The sequence below is a fragment of the Eumetopias jubatus genome, unplaced genomic scaffold (genome assembly GCF_037043125.1).
Source record: "Eumetopias jubatus isolate StellerSeaLion01/CBP00866 unplaced genomic scaffold, mEumJub1_p1.0 scaffold_3, whole genome shotgun sequence".
Lineage (NCBI taxonomy): Eukaryota > Metazoa > Chordata > Mammalia > Carnivora > Otariidae > Eumetopias > Eumetopias jubatus.
In genome coordinates, this window is record NW_028274809.1 from 88,006,443 (window position 1) to 88,024,055 (window position 17,613).

Genomic DNA, 17,613 nt, shown 5'->3' on the forward strand with positions numbered 1-17,613 from the left:
ATAGTACTTCTGCATGCATGCACACGTGCATGCAATTTCCAGTTCAAAACAGTTCTTTCCATTCACACAGGGGAGGCTAATATTACCTATACAGCATCTTTACCCTTTTGCTACAACTGAGTCCTATAGGAGTCAGGATTTTCAGCTCCTTTTGCATGGATCTCTTTCTCCTCAACCTCTTAATTATATCCATAAAAATAATCATAATCAATATCTTCTTTTGAACATTAATAAGGAATTACACATCAATCAGTATGGAAGGTCATATCTGAAAGAGGAGCTCTTTTTACTTTCTCTGCGCCCCTGGATGGCCAGATATGAGCATCATTTATCTTTCCTGAAGCCATATATCCAGGGTATTTTCTGTCCTTAGAGGGAGAAAGAAGGCAGCATTATAAGTAATGACATGCCTATTCCTTTGTGGCCAATTTTGTGGAGTTACATGAATGTCATAGCAGTGCATTCTGGCTAAAAAGAACAACAACAAAAAATCATTACTCATATTGCTCTCCTGGATAGCATAATCATGTCAGAAAAGCTAAAATAAGAATCAATAAAATTAAGGTTGAAAAAAAATCTGTGAAAATGGAGAAGAATCATTTCTGCCACTAGGGGCTGGATTTTACCAAATACAAGATTTAATTTCTTTCATTATCACTGTAAACTTAGCTTCAAAAACTATTCTTTTTATTCCCAAAGCAACTTACTTCTAACAAACCATCCACGAATGCAAGCTGTTTTATGAAGCCAAAGAAATCTGAAAAAAGTGTAAATTAATGCCATACAAATGCATAGTTTCCCAATTTAAATGACCGCTTAACTACTCAGGAATATTTTTGCTTTTCCTTAGTAAACTCTTTTTTTTAGCATGGTGTTCAGAGAGTGGGCTGAAAGTTCCCACCCTTTAATCATGCCTTTGGTCTTTCTGGTGAGGAGCCTCTCCATTCTGGCATTATCTAGTGGCCCCACCCTGAGTCACCTCATTGGCATAGACTAAGGTATATTCCAAAACGGCTCATAAATAACAAAAGACACTCCTATTGCTCAGAAAATTGCAAGCGCTTTAGGAACTCTGTGCCAGAAACTGAGGATAAAGACCAAATACATATTTTTATTATAGCACTTATTCTTATTTTAGTATAGCACTGTTCATTTCCATCTATCCAGTCTTCACATGTTGTCTCTTCTGGTTCTTAAACATTTCAGTCCATTCTCTCTTCTCCATCTGCACTACCACTGACATAGTTCAAAATATAATGGCATTAAAATACAATTTCTCTTTTGAAATTAGCACATAACTAATTTTCCAGGATCTCTTCTCTACTTTCACCAATCCATTTTTGTGTTTGTCTTTCTTTAGGTTTAAAATATAAAATTGATTATGTAGCTCATCTAATTAATGTTTTCCCAATGCCTACGTATAATGTACAACCCTTTACTTTAGCATACAAATTACTTCATTATCTGGCCCCAGAACTACTTTCCCAGTGCCATCTTTTATCTTCCCCCCTTATCCACCCTTATTCCTCTTGACCCCTTATACTTCTTTGAAATCCCTACTATGTCATCCCAATATCATTTCACATGCCATTTTAACTGGAATGCCCCTTTCCATCTTATCCCTTCTTATTTGAATCTGAGAAAATCCAAATCATCCTTTAAATCCAAGTCAGTATGCAGCCTTCACTTAATATTCTCCCTCTGATTCCAAGCAGGTTCACTTCTCTGTGTTTCTGTCATAAACAGAGTATGCTTCCATTATAAGGAAATGCATAGAATTAAATTTATATTTCACTAGACTTGTTTCACTTAGAGGTAGGAACCATGTGTTATGAATTTTTTTCTTTCTTCGGGGATTAATATAGTACATGGTACACAGAACAGACTGAATATACATTTGTCCAAGTTAGTAGCTGATGTATTTTTTTATTTGTCTGGTTGGTTAAAAATTATTAAGTACTTGTTATTTATAGAGATTTGAACAAGACGCAGGAGGAAGGAGAGGGAGGATGTAAGGAAGAGAAGTAGGAATCATAGATATTAAAATAAAATTTATTAGGAAATATTTCTTTTTGACTAGTGCTTAATAGTTTTTGATCTAGTGAAGATGGTTTGTGTAGCTGGGCTCAGAACTCTCTCTGTTCGTTGAAAACCATGTTACCAGACTAATTCTTTGTTAAAATAGTGAAAAAGTCATAAACACTACAACCATTCAACAAATATTCTTTGGAGTACATTTTACATCTTTGCAAAAATATCCAAGGACTTCTAGCCTTAATATTATCTTTTAAAATCAAAGATTAGGTACGAAATTCTATCTTTTATCTCTGTAACTATTAAAGCAACGTTGAATTTTGACCTTCACTTAGTGTGGTTTTGAAAAGACTTATTGTACTTGGTTCTTCCTTTCTAAAATAATTATCTATTTCCAAAATTTGAAAAAAAAAGTTTTCTTCTAGGAGAAAAAAAGGCCCAACAATAAATCTGCTTAGAAATGATGCCCATTTTCCTTGTAGATCAAGATGAATGTGCTATTTATGGTGCATGCAGCCAGACCTGCATAAATACATATGGATCCTATGCCTGCAGTTGTGTGGAGGGCTACATAATGCAGCCAGACAACAGATCTTGCAAAGCTAAAAATGGTAAGTTATCATTTTTTTTTGTCCTTTTAGAATTTCTTACTTCCTTTTTGCAGTCCCTTTTCACTAGAAATATAGTAGAATACCATGGACTTGGAAGAAATAGATTTTTCCTTCATTTTAATTCACTGATCCATACCTAAAAATCCAGAGCAGTTATTTCAGTTATCACTGATCATTACAAAACTCCTTCCATTACAGGAAGTTTCTAGTTTTGGAAAACCTGTCCAAAAGAAATGGATTAATTGATTTGAATTCCCCATCTCTCTCTGGACAATGCAATAGATCCCTAACTGGTTTCTTTGAGCTCCTGCTTTCCCACCAAAATTCATACTCAGCATAATAAAGTGATCTGCTAAAATGTAAACCAAATCATGTCATTCTCTTGCTTAAAATCTCCCAATTGCTTTCACTCGTCTTAAGAATAAAATCCAAACTTCTCACAACACATGTAAGGACCTAAAGCTGTGGTATCATTTACCTTTCTGATCTCATTTACTGCTACTCTCTGTTCACCACTTACCAGCCATACTGGTTTCCATTGCTCTTATCTTGACGTCTTTCCGCTTGCTGTTTTATTTGCCTACAGTGCTTTTTCCTATGATATTCACATTCTTATTCAAGTCTTAGCTAAAATGGCAACATTCAGAATGACCTTCACTGATCATTCTGCTTAATGGTGTCTCCATCGCTATCTTATTTCCCAATTTTATTTATTTATGAATTCCTACTCAATCACTATATGATTTTCACTTTTGTTTTTTTTATATCCCTACCTTTTGAAATGAACTCATTATGTATTTGCTTATCATCTGATTTCTCCAGAATAATGGAATTGTTATGAGAGTATGGAACTTGTCAGTTTTGTTTATTGTTATTTACTGAGATCTGATCATAGCCTGGAACACATGAATATTTGTGGAAGCAAGAAAGGCAGGAAGAAAGGAAGGGAACAAGGGAAGAAAAGAAAAGAAGGAATGAACTTCTCTTTCTGGTTAAAATTACTAAAATGAACGTTCCAGTTTTAAGTGTTTGAATCTCACGTTTCCACTCTGTCTTCCTTTTACCTTGTCCCTGCAAATAAAGCCTATAGTTTCTACATAGCATTCAGCCTACAGTAAACACTCAGTAAGTATTGATGGTTTGCTAATGAAATAGCCTTGAGATGGGCTAGTAACAATAGGATAAAGCTAATTTTTTTTTTGTGGGCTGAATTAAGAATAATGCAAAGAGATGTTGTACATGCTATTCCATCTAGCTTCTTCTGACTTTTCTCAAATCTGGTTTCATTTTATGGATTTTCAAATTATGCTGTTTTGATAAATTAATTGAACACCCCCCCCTTTTATTAGTGATTAGAACATTAGGCATGGGATGGGATTCTCTTTTTTGAAGCCAGATTGAGCAAAGCATTGGATTTGCTCAGCAAGCTGCCACAGCTGTCTCCCTTTACAACATAACCTCATGCTATACTTTCAACAATTTCCCTGAGATAGTGTGTTTAATTATTTACAAAACATATTTGTATACCAAATTAGAAAGAAACTCTTCTACTTCTTAGTTTATTTCTTTGAATTACTGACTCGGTTTATGAAGCTCTACTTATGTTTCAGGGGCAATCTGTGAGAAAATTTAAATCAGATTGTATGTTCATTTTCCCTACCACTGAGAGTTCTGATTTAAAATATTGATGGACTAAAGAAGTAGAAAGCTTGTTCTTTGCTGTTTCTATTGATCCACACAATAGATCGCTGTGGCTATATAGGGAGGGTATAATGTGATAAACCCTGTACAGAGGCACTTCCTCTCTTTCTACATGGAGAAGGTATCTGCCAATAGCAGAATGTAACCAGAGAGGGACGGTACATGATAATAAATGCATGTAATGCTGAATCAAGGAGATTTGATGACTCTAGAATTGATAACAGAACATATAAAAGCCTCCACCTGTTGGTGGTTGGCTTGATGACAGTATTGGCCTACAGAGTTTAAAAAATACAGTTTTTATGGGAATGTTCCTGGGGTTTGTGGTTTTAGAAAAATGAGCTGCTAGTAATGCAGTAAATGGCACAAGTCTAAAACACATACTGACTAGTTCTAAAGGTCACTTGGATATTTGAACCAATGTATTTGTACAAACTCACAAGGAAAACTATCAGTTTTGTTTTAGCTGTCTCAAATTGATAACAAATGAACCAGAGGATATTTTGGCTTCAGTTATATGTAAAATTTTATGTGATGCATCAGCCTTACATTTTTGTGGAGATTTTATCATACTATAGTTTTGCCATAACTGACGGGGGCTAGAAGAAGGTTTTAAATTAAACTACATTTGTCTTAAGGCTTTGCCATTCCCCCTTTCCATTACCTGGCTGCTTAGATTGGCCCCACTTTTTCCTTCCTCTATAATCCTATCTTACTGGCCTCTAGAACCTGACTTTTTCTCCAAGTCAAGCCAGAGTTCCGGGCGTCTCAGAAGTCGGGAGTGTGGGAAACAATGGGAGATTAGAATAGCTAGCCCAGAACAGTGTATGTGTGTAAAAGATCTATAGGCTTTAGAAAAACAGTAAAAAAGAACGAAAGAAAGAAAGAAATATCAAGCCCGAAGGATACAATGGGAAGCTAGTACTAGACTCAAGAGGAGAGCTCTGCAAAGGCCTTACTAGATGATAGATGGGAAAATAAAAAGGGTCTTAGGAGAAGTTGCCTTTTATGTGAAGGCAGAGAGAGGCAGAGTCAACTGGCTAGGAAGCTGCTTATAAATTTCAACACAGAATAATATCGTGGTTACTCCCCAACTGTTCACTCTAGAACTCGCCTGTGAGATCAATGTAACAATTGATAGTAATTAGGTAAATTAATCTAAGTTAAATGATTATCCCTCCTTTGTAACATAATGTCTAAATCCAAATAAAATTCACAAGCCTTAAGAGTACCTTTAAGAAATAACTCTAATAAGGGGGGGATTTTAGACCTTGTGGCAGATGGGGAAAGAAATTAATGTAAGGTGGGAGGCCTTTTCATTCCTGGTAATTCATGCAATGCAGACAAATTCTTTTCTTTTCTACCTTTCGTAAGATTGACCTGACTACTGAAATGTAGAATCAATCATTCAGGGTTGGGAGGAACTTAAAGGTAATCTAGTCCAACTATCCATTTGATATCAAAATAAATAATTTCCAAGTAGAAAAAAATTTAAAATGTGCATTTAAAAATAATTTTAGATAGTACTTGATAGTACCGTGTAAGAGGAGACATACTGGAATATGAATGTCATGGTGAAGTGTTCGTAACTGGAATAGGACATGCATTAAAAGCTAATAATTTTTGAATTAAACATTAGTATTTCTCATTTGAAAAGAAGGTTTTAAAAATAATTATTAAAATATCTATATGTATCCAGTAAAAAAAACTTCCTCTCCCTCCCTCTCTCTCTCTCTCTCTATATATATATATATATATATATATTTTTTTTTTTTTTGAGATTGGGGCTCTAGAGAGTTGTCAAATCTGAAAATGAAAAGTTTTTTTAATTTAATTTACCTTCTTTTAATTGATTTAGACCAATTTTGATGTAGAAATATACATTAAATATAGGCACCCAGGGCTACAAGTGGGTCTACCAGAACCTGTAAAAATGAAAGTAATGGCCAAGGGTGTCTAATTTATGAACTGTTGCCAGTTTCACTCCTGATAAATTCAGGCTCATTGGACTGTACTTTTCAGTCTCCTAACCACTTGCCACGTGACGAAGGCAAGCACTTAACCCAGTTTCTGATTCTGCAAGACCAATAGGACTCTACTGATTGCACTAAAGCAGTCCCGGAATAAAGAGCACTGAATACATATATGCTCATCTGTGTAGAGGCGCTGAAGTAAGTGGTGCCATGAGAGAGAGAGCATGTGATTCTTTGCCATGTAGCACCTAGAGAAGTGAGAGAAGAGAGACCATTAAATAACTTTAGGATTCTATTACAGTTTATACTGTGCCATTCACTGATTGGAACGATGGGGAGATCATTTAGGCAATGGAACTCTTAGGTGTAAGAAATACAAATCATAATCCCTGTATAATCCAGGGAAGTACAACCCTAGATGATGCTAGGGAACATCTTCATACTCTTCACTGCTTTCTTTGCTGTAATTCTTAAAAAGAAAGAAAGAAAGCAAAATCTAATGTCCTATGGCTCTTACATCTAACCTCCAACTCTATTATTATCTAATGTATATGCTAAAGTTTTCTTTTAGAAGGTAAAGAAGGGCTCCTGTGTGGTTCAGGCTGTTAAGCGTCTGCCTTCAGCTCAGATCATGATCCCAGGGTCCTGGGATAGAGCCCCGCATCGGGCTCCCTCGTCCGCGGGAAGCCTGCTTCTCCCTCTCCCACTCCCCCTGCTTGTGTTCCCACTCTCGATATGTATCTCTCTGTCAAATAAATAAAATCTTAAAAAATAAAAAAGAAAAAAAGAAGGTGGAGGAATCATTCATGGTTTTCTGCCAAGGCTGGTTCTCTGGTTTTGCTTGTGGGGAGAATAAGCAGGTGCCTGTATAGAGAAGGAAGAGTTCCTTGTTTAGAGTATCATAGTATCCATAGCCACTTGAAATGTTTCGAATTCAGTAATTACAATATAATTGCCTTGCTTTATTTTTTCCTTTTTTTTTAAAGCACTCTATATTAAAATGTGAGTATTCATAGAAAGGGTGACATATTATGTCTTAGTAACCTTGGTAATTTATGAGACTGGTGGACCAGATTTTTTCCGTATACCATCTGGCTAAGAATGGCTTCCTGCAGAATGATAGGTGATTATGTCTTGACATGCAAAGATTCACTATTCATAGTTTTTACTATTTTTAGGTAGTCCAAAGGTCTAGTTCCTGCACAATTTGTCATTTTATTGAGGCATAACTGAGAATGGTATTTGATGACATGATGGTATATGAGACTGTGAGGTAGGAGTGAGCCTAGGGGACCATAACCATAGTAACCCAGATTTGCTGTTCTTTACTCAGTCAAGTATACATGAAGGAAATGATAGACACTATGGTAAACAGTAAATGGCAGAGAAGTAGCTCAGTGCCTAGAACAGAGTATGTGCTTGGTAAATGTTTGGGTTTTGTGTTTTTTTGTTTGTTTTGTTTTGTTTTAGATGCTTTAAACAATTTTGTGAACATTCAGGAAGCAGAATAGGGGACTGAGATTTTGAGAATTAGTAAAAGGAATGCCAAGAGGCTGGAAGAGATTTAAAAAAAAAACAAAAAACAGTGAGGCATTTTACTAGTCCTGTTATTCAGGACTCATGCTACCTTTGCTGTAGTATTGACATTAGAATGGCTTGGGAAGATGTGCATAATCTCCATAAATTGGCCCTCTCCACCAAGGCCCTCTTCAGATAAACATATAATCCTAGTGTGCTTACTATGCAGATACAGTTGCAGAACAAGCTACTCTTGTAGTATTGCCTAAATCAGGCAGTATTGCCTAAATCTCTGTCTAAGAGAAATACTAGAGCTTCCCAGGCTGCCTTTGAAAACCTAGCCTGGCCATTGAATATATTTCTCTATTTCCTGGACTATTCATACCCTATATCTTTTCTGGCTCTTTACTTAGCTGGAAATCACATTCCATGACAGAACAGGGCAATGATTTCTGATAGAATTTCCATGACCCAAATTAAATATCACTTATTTTCCACCCAAATACTATTAATGAGTATGTCGTGTTGAGGTATTAAGGTACTCATGAATATTCTATGTGTGTTTTGGTTTTTTTTTTTTTGTTTTTTTTTCTTTTGCTAGAGGACATTACTTTCACAGTCTAGCACTTTGCTTGACATCTTAAACAGAGAACGTAACCATGGTGTCTTGTGTCATGACACCTTTGATTTATCGAGAGTGTAAGAAAATATCAGACACAGAAAAAAATGCATGTCTTCCATTTGCTTTACTACTTAACATCATAACTTCAATCTAGCTGAGGACTTCTTTGTATGGGTATAAAAAATCCCATGGCCACATTTATAGGCTCTAGACTTGACAATTGATAAAATTTATTTTTACAAATGGCACAACATATAGGTATAAATTTCTATCACACTATTTAACTTTTGTAGAGTAGCTATAGAACTATTAATTAAATTCTCCATTTAGAATATGTGATAGATTATACATGCTCTCCAATTAACTCCCTTTTTTGGTCTCAAAATTGGACATATAATGAAAATTAAAAACAAATGAGGCACATTTAAATTCATAGAAATTACAGGTTGTTTAATTTTAAGATGAGATCAGGATATATATGTGTGTGTGTGTGTATATATTACTTTGTTTTGGGAAAGTAGAAGTATATAGCTATTGAAAGCCTCAGGGAAAAAATAAAGGGAAAAAGAGAATATTTTGTCCTTTCTAATAAGAATGCCTTCAAGGTATCCCCTGTATCAATAGCAATCAACAAAGAAATAACCACAGTTAGACACTCTCCGGCACTCCTCCCCCTAGAGTCCATACTTCTCCTTGACTTTGATGACTGATATTCAGCATATTCTCCTGAGTCAAGCTGCTTAGAGTCATTTTAGCCCTGAGAAAGGAAAATTCCTTGTATTGATTGCATCTTTAAATGTGTGTGAGCATTTCTTCTTAGCATGAGGACTCACAGAGCCTCCATCTGTGCTTTCTATGACAGATAACACTTGCCAAATTATTAGATAAATTATATCTTAATAGTCTTTAGAAGTTTAGAACAATATACCATCAAATTGCAAATGATATAGCTAGTAAAGTAGCTAGAAGATTGTTATATAATCACTACTGAGTACTTAGAACTAATCTGTCTTTTTAAAAGCAAAGTAGAAAATTGGAGTGTTAAATATAGGCTGTATGTTTACATCTTTGGCAGCCCTGTCAGAAAACAGTGAAATACATTAAAGCACCTTTTCCTTCCCCACCTCTAGATAATGAATTTTCATATATCTACCTCTCTTTCTCCTTACTCTAAGATGATGATTTTGTTTCATATTTACTTGAGAAAGTAGAAGTAATCAAAAGAGAACTTTCTCACCCTGAACTTTACTAAATCTACCAATCTGTCTGTATCTAGAGCTAATCACTCTGCCTTCCTCTTGTTTGAATAGAAGAATACATTGTGCTCCTATCTAAGGCCAATCCCTTCAACTGTGCATCAATCTCATCTACTCTTGCCTATTCAAGAATTAGACTCATACAGTTGTCTTCTCTGTTCCTTGAATCATCAGTATTTTGACTTCTGCTGGATCTTTCCCATGAGTACACAAGCTTGTTGTAAAGATGATGCAAAACAACTTTCTTTAAACCTCTATTCCTCTTCAGCTACCACTGCATTTTTCTTTTCCTTTTATAGAAAAACTCACAGAAAGGATTTTCTTCTTTCTCTACTTCCTCCCCTTCTGGTCTTACATTCTTATGACTCACTTACACCTCTACTGTCAGCATTACAAGTAATCTCCACAGTTGCCTAATCACTCAGTTACCAATCCTTAGCACAATTTATCCTTGTCTCCTCTTTGAATGCTTTCCTTTTTAAAGTAGTATATTTTAGAGTTTTAGAGTTTTCCTTTTAGCTTACTGGGAAATTTTTTTCTCAGTTTATTTTGCTTCATTATCCTCATTATTTTTGGCATGACCCAGTGTTCAGTTGTTTGGACATCTCTTCCTTTATTGATTTCCTAAGTACTCTCATCTTGTATCATGACTTTAACAACACATCCTTTTCCATGTTTTTATAAAACATCTAGAGACTGAGACTCGTGAGTTTTCATCATCAGCCCTGACTTCACTGTTTCACCAAACTCGCTTAGATGTTGAAACTCAATTCAGTATCTCGTTCAGAAATTTAATAGAAATTTCAAACTTTTCATGTCCCCAAATCTTAGTTCTCTCCCTTGACAGTGGTATATGTCACCTTCCACTCATTCACCCGGTTGTTCGAGCCAAAACATTGGGGTTATCCTTGACCCCATTCTTTCTCTCAAACCCTTTGATTCAAACTTTTAGGGTTATTCTGAATTGGACCACTCTCTTTAAGGAGCAGCCTGCATCCTGATTACTACTAATGCTCTACCTTTTTTCATAGAATTTATCACTGCCAAACAATATTAAATAGTATTTGTTTGCTTATTGTCTGCTTCCTTCACTAAAATGTAAGCTCTATGAAAACAGGGTTTTTATAGTTTTGTTAACTGCTATATCCCTAGCATCTAGAGCAGTGCCTGACAGAAGCTAGCCATATTCAAAAAAATATTTGTCAAATGAGTAAATAAATGTGCAAATACTAAGACAGTATTTTCTTTCTTGGGGAAAAGTTAAATGTGACTTTTTTTATAGACCCATCTTTTCGAACAGGAACTATTTCTGAATAAGAGCTATTTAAAGGCAATTTTAGAATGGTCCAACATCTATTACATTTTGAACTCAATTATTAGCAATTTATAACTTAGGTGGGCATATCTGAATTGGGGGAAAAAGTATTTCTATAGCTAACATAGTTATTGTTTCCTACAATTAGAAAGATGGTGAAGAGATTAAAAGTGGCCACCTCTCAGTAACTAATGTTAATTGACATCCCTGGACCATCTGCTACTTCTAATATTCACGCAATAACCTAAAATTTGAATGAATTATCCTCTGAGAGTTTGAAATTTACTAATATAACCCTTTAGTTATCAATTAAATTTCTTTCATTTCCTTGATTAAAAATCACAGTGCATTGTTTATTTCATTTTACTTATTGAAATTCAAATACATTATCATTCTTAAATTTGCAAATTCAGTAAAATACCTTTAGAAACATTGGAGAGTCCATATTCAAGCATCCCTCCACGTGTCATTCATTTATTGAATGCTGAACATGTGCCAAGTAAGATTTTCCAGATAATAGGGGAAATACTTCCTTGCTCTGGTAGACCAGCTCTTTAAGAACAAAAAAATTGTGAGAGCTGTTCATTTGCAAAATGAAAAAGCTTTTTTTGTGTGTGCATAGCATGATATTACTGACCTTAATTGTTTTTGTAAAATCATCTTTTTTTTCCTCACAAACAGCATATCTCATCACTTTTCAATCATAACACTTCAAATTAAAATATACTCTAAAAGAAAATACTTGCATTTCACTAAAAAGATGTAAATAACAAAAAGTTCAAACTGTTTAGAAGTCTGTGGTTAATGCAGGTGGAGAAGTAGTTTACCTGATGAGTTTTTATGATGCCAAAGACAAGATTACAAAGCACAAAACAATACTAATAATTTGCCAACACTAAATTCAGCATCATCTCTTAAAGCTGACTCTACTTGCCTTCCTGTTTCTTTTAATAACACCATTATTCTCCCCATTACCCAACTCTAAAATTTCTGCATAATTCTGGACTTCATGTCCCTTCTTGTCTACATCATTGAGAACTTCTAATTCATTACACGAATCCATCTCTACTTAAGAACTTAACACCACCTATTTTAGATTCTTATTAGCTATTTTCTGAGAAATTAACATAGCATCTCTGTATCAGTAATCCAGATATCCAAAGCCTATGTCCACAAGTTTTTCTGAAAAAGTTTGGATTGTCTTCTTTATAATTAAAAATAAAATTAGGGCCGCCTGGGTGGCTCCGTCAGTTGGGTGTCTGCCTTCGGCTCAGGTCATGATCCCAGAGTCCTGGGATCAAATCCCGGTCAGGCTTCCTGCTCAGTGGGGTGTCTGCTTCTCCTTCTCCCTCTCCCTCTGCCTCCCCTCCTTGTTCTTGCTCTCTCTCTCTCTCAAATAAATAAATAATAAGATTGATAACAGTGTCTATTTACAAGATGTAGAACCTAGTATATTCTAAGGATTCTCTGGGGCTTACATTTCTTCTAATGATGCCTGCTTCCAATACATACATGGCCATTCTTTATGTACTGCGTTGGCATACATGGCCATTCTTTATGTACTGTGTCAATCTAAACAAGAGCAAAGATACCTTTTCCTTTCCCCTAACTCCTTTCCAACTGCACTCTAGAATGCGGTAGCATTACATATTTATTACCTTCCTGTCTGATATGAATTATACTGTATCACTGCTTTTTTAAGATTTTATTTGTTTATTTAGGAGAGAGAGAGAGAGAAAAAACAAGCACTAGTGGGGGAGGGGCAGAGGGAGAAGCAGGCTCCCTGCTGAGGGAGCCTGACACTGGGCTGGATCCCAAGACCCTGGAATCATGACCCAAGCCGAAGGCAGATGCTTAACCCACTGAGCCACCCAGGCACCCCAGAATTATACCATACTACTTTAAAAGTAAAAGTGAAAACAATTTAAAAAATTCAATGGGAAATATATCCACCCATTATATTCTACTCACCCATATAGTATTCTAAGTATCATTTCCAGCTTGATCTTAAAACACAGTTTTGATCACATTATGCTTTCTTTCTAAAATTTACATTGGTTTCCCATTGCACCCTGAATTAAAAATAAGTTTATTATCTTGACATTCAAATGACCTATGTATGCAGTCTTTCCTCAATATACTTTCTCAGCTACTGCAGGCTCTGAGTTTGAATATAGGTCTTTTCACTTAGTGGCTATGTGATCTTAAGCAAGTTAATTAAACTGTATATAACTTCTTTTTCTTATCTATAAAATGTGAATAATATTAGCACCTGATTAATAGGTATGTTGTGAATAAACTAATAAATGTAAAGCATGCATTATAGTGTCTGGCTCCTAAGATATACTCAAAAGGGGTTAGCTATGTTACTATCATTATGAAGTACTTCCACCATTCACGCATGCTCTACCCTCCAGAAAACTGAAAACTGATGTCACTATCTTCCCAACATATTCTAGTCTCTCTTACATCTATGCTTTCAGCAAAATCATTTGTTCCAACTGCATTTCCATCTCTACATTGCAATTTCTGTTCCTCCAATAGGGCAAAGCTGAAATCAAATGCCATCAGCGTTAAAGAACTTTTGACACTACTAAATAGATATGTCTTAGTCTCTTTGTGCTGCTGTAACAAAATACCACAATTTGGGTGGCTTATTAGCAATATAAATTTATTTCTCAGAGTTCCAGTGTCTGGGAGTCTGAGATTAGGGTGCCAGCAGGCCTGGAGAGGACTTCTGGGTCACAGATCTACTGTACTGTTACATGATGGAAGGGACTAAGGATCTCTGCGGAGACTCCTTTATAAGGTACTAATCCTATTCATGAAGGTTCCACCTTCATGACTTAAGTACTTCTCAAAGGCCTTCCCCCTTAGTATCATCACCATTAGGATTTCAACATACGAATTTGGGGGGACACAAACATTCAGACCATAATAAGATATAGCTAACCATTCTTTGAAACTCAATGCTATTATATATCTTTTATAAGAGGCATCCAACCTGACTTAAAAAATACAGACCTTTGTATATACACCTTAATCTTTCTACTAGATTATATTTTTCTTAAAGGCAGACTGTTTTACTGATCTTCAGATTCTAGTTGGATACCTTAGATCTATAAATACTAAATAATAAGATAAAAATACAATAAATAAAGCATTTTCATCCAAACAATAGTTTAGCATAAATACATCGAGACAAGTAGTGCTAAGATAGATTACAGCAGAGTTGTAGCAATATGCATTTTTTAAAGATTTTTTATTTATTTATTTGACAGAGAGACAGTGAGAGAGGGAACACAAGCAGGGGGAGTGGGAGAGGGAGAAGATGCAAGGCTTGATCCCAGGACCCTGGAATCATGACCTGAGCTGAAGGCAGACCTTTAATGACTGAGCCACCCAGGCGCCCCTGCATTTTTTTTTTTTTTTTTGCTTAGCTCAATGTTGTTTTTAATGCAGTTTAATGTTTCCACATTTGGTTCGTATTTTATTTTTACTTTTATAAAATGTGATATAATACTTTCCTCGGATATAATGCATGATATTCTAAATGTTATTCAGTTCAGTAAATATATTTTTCCATTAAAAAATAGTTGAGGGAAATAGAGAAACAAATTTAGCCATGTATATTTTTGACATGATAAGAAAAAAAATTCAACCCCGTATCTTCTTTTGTTTGTTTTTTCTACTTAACTTCTTTCACATTTTTGTTTGGTTTGGTTGACTTTGACCTCTATTATTTGAATAATGCTTTTCCTCAATTTTTAAACTAGATAATTTCCTAATACTTCGTATTCTTCTTCTGTTTTTTGCACAAATTACTTTTTTTTTCTATTTATAGTCTCTTTACACTGATTGCTCTTCATTTTGTTTCCCATTGGGTTCACCTTCTTATGGCAGGTTGCATTTTAGCATTTTTACTTCTCATTTCTAACTTCATCCAGTTTTCTTTATTTTTAAAGACTTTATACAATTTGTATATGATAAATTAAAAGTAATACTTTAAAATTCCTCTTTCAATTATTTCAAGTTTGTATTTGTTAACAACCAATTCTTTGGGTTGCATAGATGATAGTTTTCTGTTTTTTTACACATTCAGTCTTACTCTGACCCTTCATTTTATATATTTTACATGTGAGTCATTATTTAACTTTTATCCAGTTAAACCTGAGATTCTTTTTGTCTTTTGTTTTGTTTTGTTTTGTTTTTTCGTCTTTGACTCAACACATATTAAGGTACAACTACTGAGCTTCATTCAGTGGAGATAATTGCTCACAATTGCAGAGAAATTAGAACACATTGTAACTAGTTAGTAAACATTTATATGTGTATATATATCCATGTACATACATTTGTTATAACATAAATATTTATTAGGTTTATATTTATGTGTAACAATCCATAATTCTAGTCGTGTAAAAGAAAAACAGCTGAACTAATATTCTTAGAATTGAATAGAAGAATAAGAAGTTTAAAAGAAACCTGAAAAATAAGTTTTATTCACTCTGAAAACATTCATTTAGAATTAACCATCTGTCAAAATCATATTATTATAAATGCATACATATACATTTAGTATATTCTTTTTTTTAAGATTTTATTTATTTATTCATGAGAGACAGAGAGAGAGAGAGAGAGAGAGGCAGGCAGAGGGAGAAGCAGGCTCCCCAAGGGGCAGGGAGCCTGATGCAGGACTCGATCCCAGGACCCTGGGATCATGACCTGAGCCGAAGGCAGACGCTTAACCATCTGAGCCACCCAGGTGCCCCTGACTATGAGAGGATAAGGATATGTTTGCAAGGATGTGGTTATAGTGGCTTGGAATTTAAATAGGCATTTTTATGAATCTAGTCAGTTGAGCTTCTCCGTGTTTCCAAATTTCTCTTTTTAATTCAGTTTTCTAATTGGTCTTCAAAAATTGTAGCTCTGATTAATATAACATGTATGATAGGAAAAAACCACTTTCTGACCATACAGAGCATAAATACACATCTTTATAACTGTTTGGGAGAGAAAATACCTGTTTTTTATGCCATTGACATATGGTGAATGGTGAAGAAGCTGAGGACAATTTTCCTCCCCCAGCATGACACAATTGACAGCCTGTTGGAGAGGTTTGTTCAAGCTAAGTCTTGGTTCTTTAAGTTAGAATATTCATTGAGGGCTTTCTCATGTTTTGATCTCTTCTATATGGAAACTTAGTACTTATCACTTCTCACTAAGTGTTGATGTAGGTATTCCTTTAACTAAAGTCATCTAATGTGCTTTCCAACTATTCCTTTGGGAAAACTGTCCACTGACTCTAAGGGTGGCATTTTTTAAGAACATTACGTTTATTCTGATCAGACTTATATCCTTGTCACCCAAGCTAATGGTGTTCTTACCTCGGCATGTGGAAACTTGAGGTAATGATGCACACTGGAGATCAGACATGGTGTGGGTTGAGGCAGATTACCTATGCAAGCTTTCATGAAGTAGGAAGAATAAAAGGTTTATATCCTTAGCCCCTGATTATTTTTGTGGGTTCCTGTGTTTCACCGGCTTCCTCCCACCACCATAAGTAGGTCTTCTGTTATTTGTGTAAAGAGGGAAATCACAGTTAATAATTAACTGAGACACATGAATATTATTTCAATGAAGCACATCACAACTAACAAGTATCCTTCCTCCACTGTGTCATTTGAATTTTTAAAGTCACCATTATCAAATCAAACTATCTCAAATTATGAAGCATCCGCTTTATTGGTTTTCTTTTAAACAGAAGTTATAAAATCAGTGGTTGTTATGTTTGGCATTAAAACAATCAACTGAGTCACTCAAAAAGCAACTACAAAAATCAGATTGATCAGTTCTGTCAAGTAAGCATTGCCTGTGTTGACCATTAATTCATTTTCATCTCAGTTTCTAAGGGGAATCAGTGTCACTTCATATTATAGACTCACTCCAAAGAATGTTTATTACATAAGTAAATTTACTGACTGGTAGCCAGTCAAGAAATTATTGTCTACATCTGGGCTTCTCATAAAACTTGGAAGCAAAGAAACTTTCAGTAGTGGTTCACTTTTTAATGAGAGGCAGTTTCACTATAGATCATTTCAGTTGTCAAATTAAGCACTGACAGACTGGCAATATATCTCTGTTAACCTCATAACACAGCCACCTAAGACCCCTTCATAACCTGAGAAATATATGATCCAACAGGTTTCAGGAGTGCTAAAGTCAACTGGAAAACAACAGAGCTAGGAGTGTTGAAAAGGGACTAAGTCTGGACTTCCAAATTAGGGAATGACAAGGGCAAACATTGCATGGTTCAAGATGGATTTAAGAGGTTAAGAGAGAAGCCAACTAGCTAACCAAGCTTGGATGTGGTCCTGTGACAAGGTTATGTCAAGCAGAGATAATCCACGATTTTACTAATTCTTCTGAGAGAACTTTTTATTGTGGAAATGATCTCAGCATTTTAGAGACTTCTTTGTTGTTGGGTTAATTAATTGTATAATCTCACTGAGACTTTTTATTGTTGTTTATTTTTGTTTGTTTTGATGTTTTTATTAAGTCAAAAACTTCTAGTGTCTCTCTG

General features: G+C 35.1%; 1 protein-coding gene across 2 annotated transcripts in view; it reads left to right on the plus strand.

Moving 5' to 3' along the window:
- LRP1B (LDL receptor related protein 1B) overlaps positions 1-17,613 on the plus strand; it is a 1,880,289-nt gene that overhangs the window by 866,385 nt on the left and 996,291 nt on the right. For both annotated transcript variants that reach the window (XM_088022156.1, XM_088022157.1), the window contains one exon: positions 2,517-2,645. In XM_088022156.1, the coding sequence (XP_087878282.1) occupies positions 2,517-2,645 (129 nt within the window). The remainder of the gene's footprint in view (positions 1-2,516; positions 2,646-17,613) is intronic.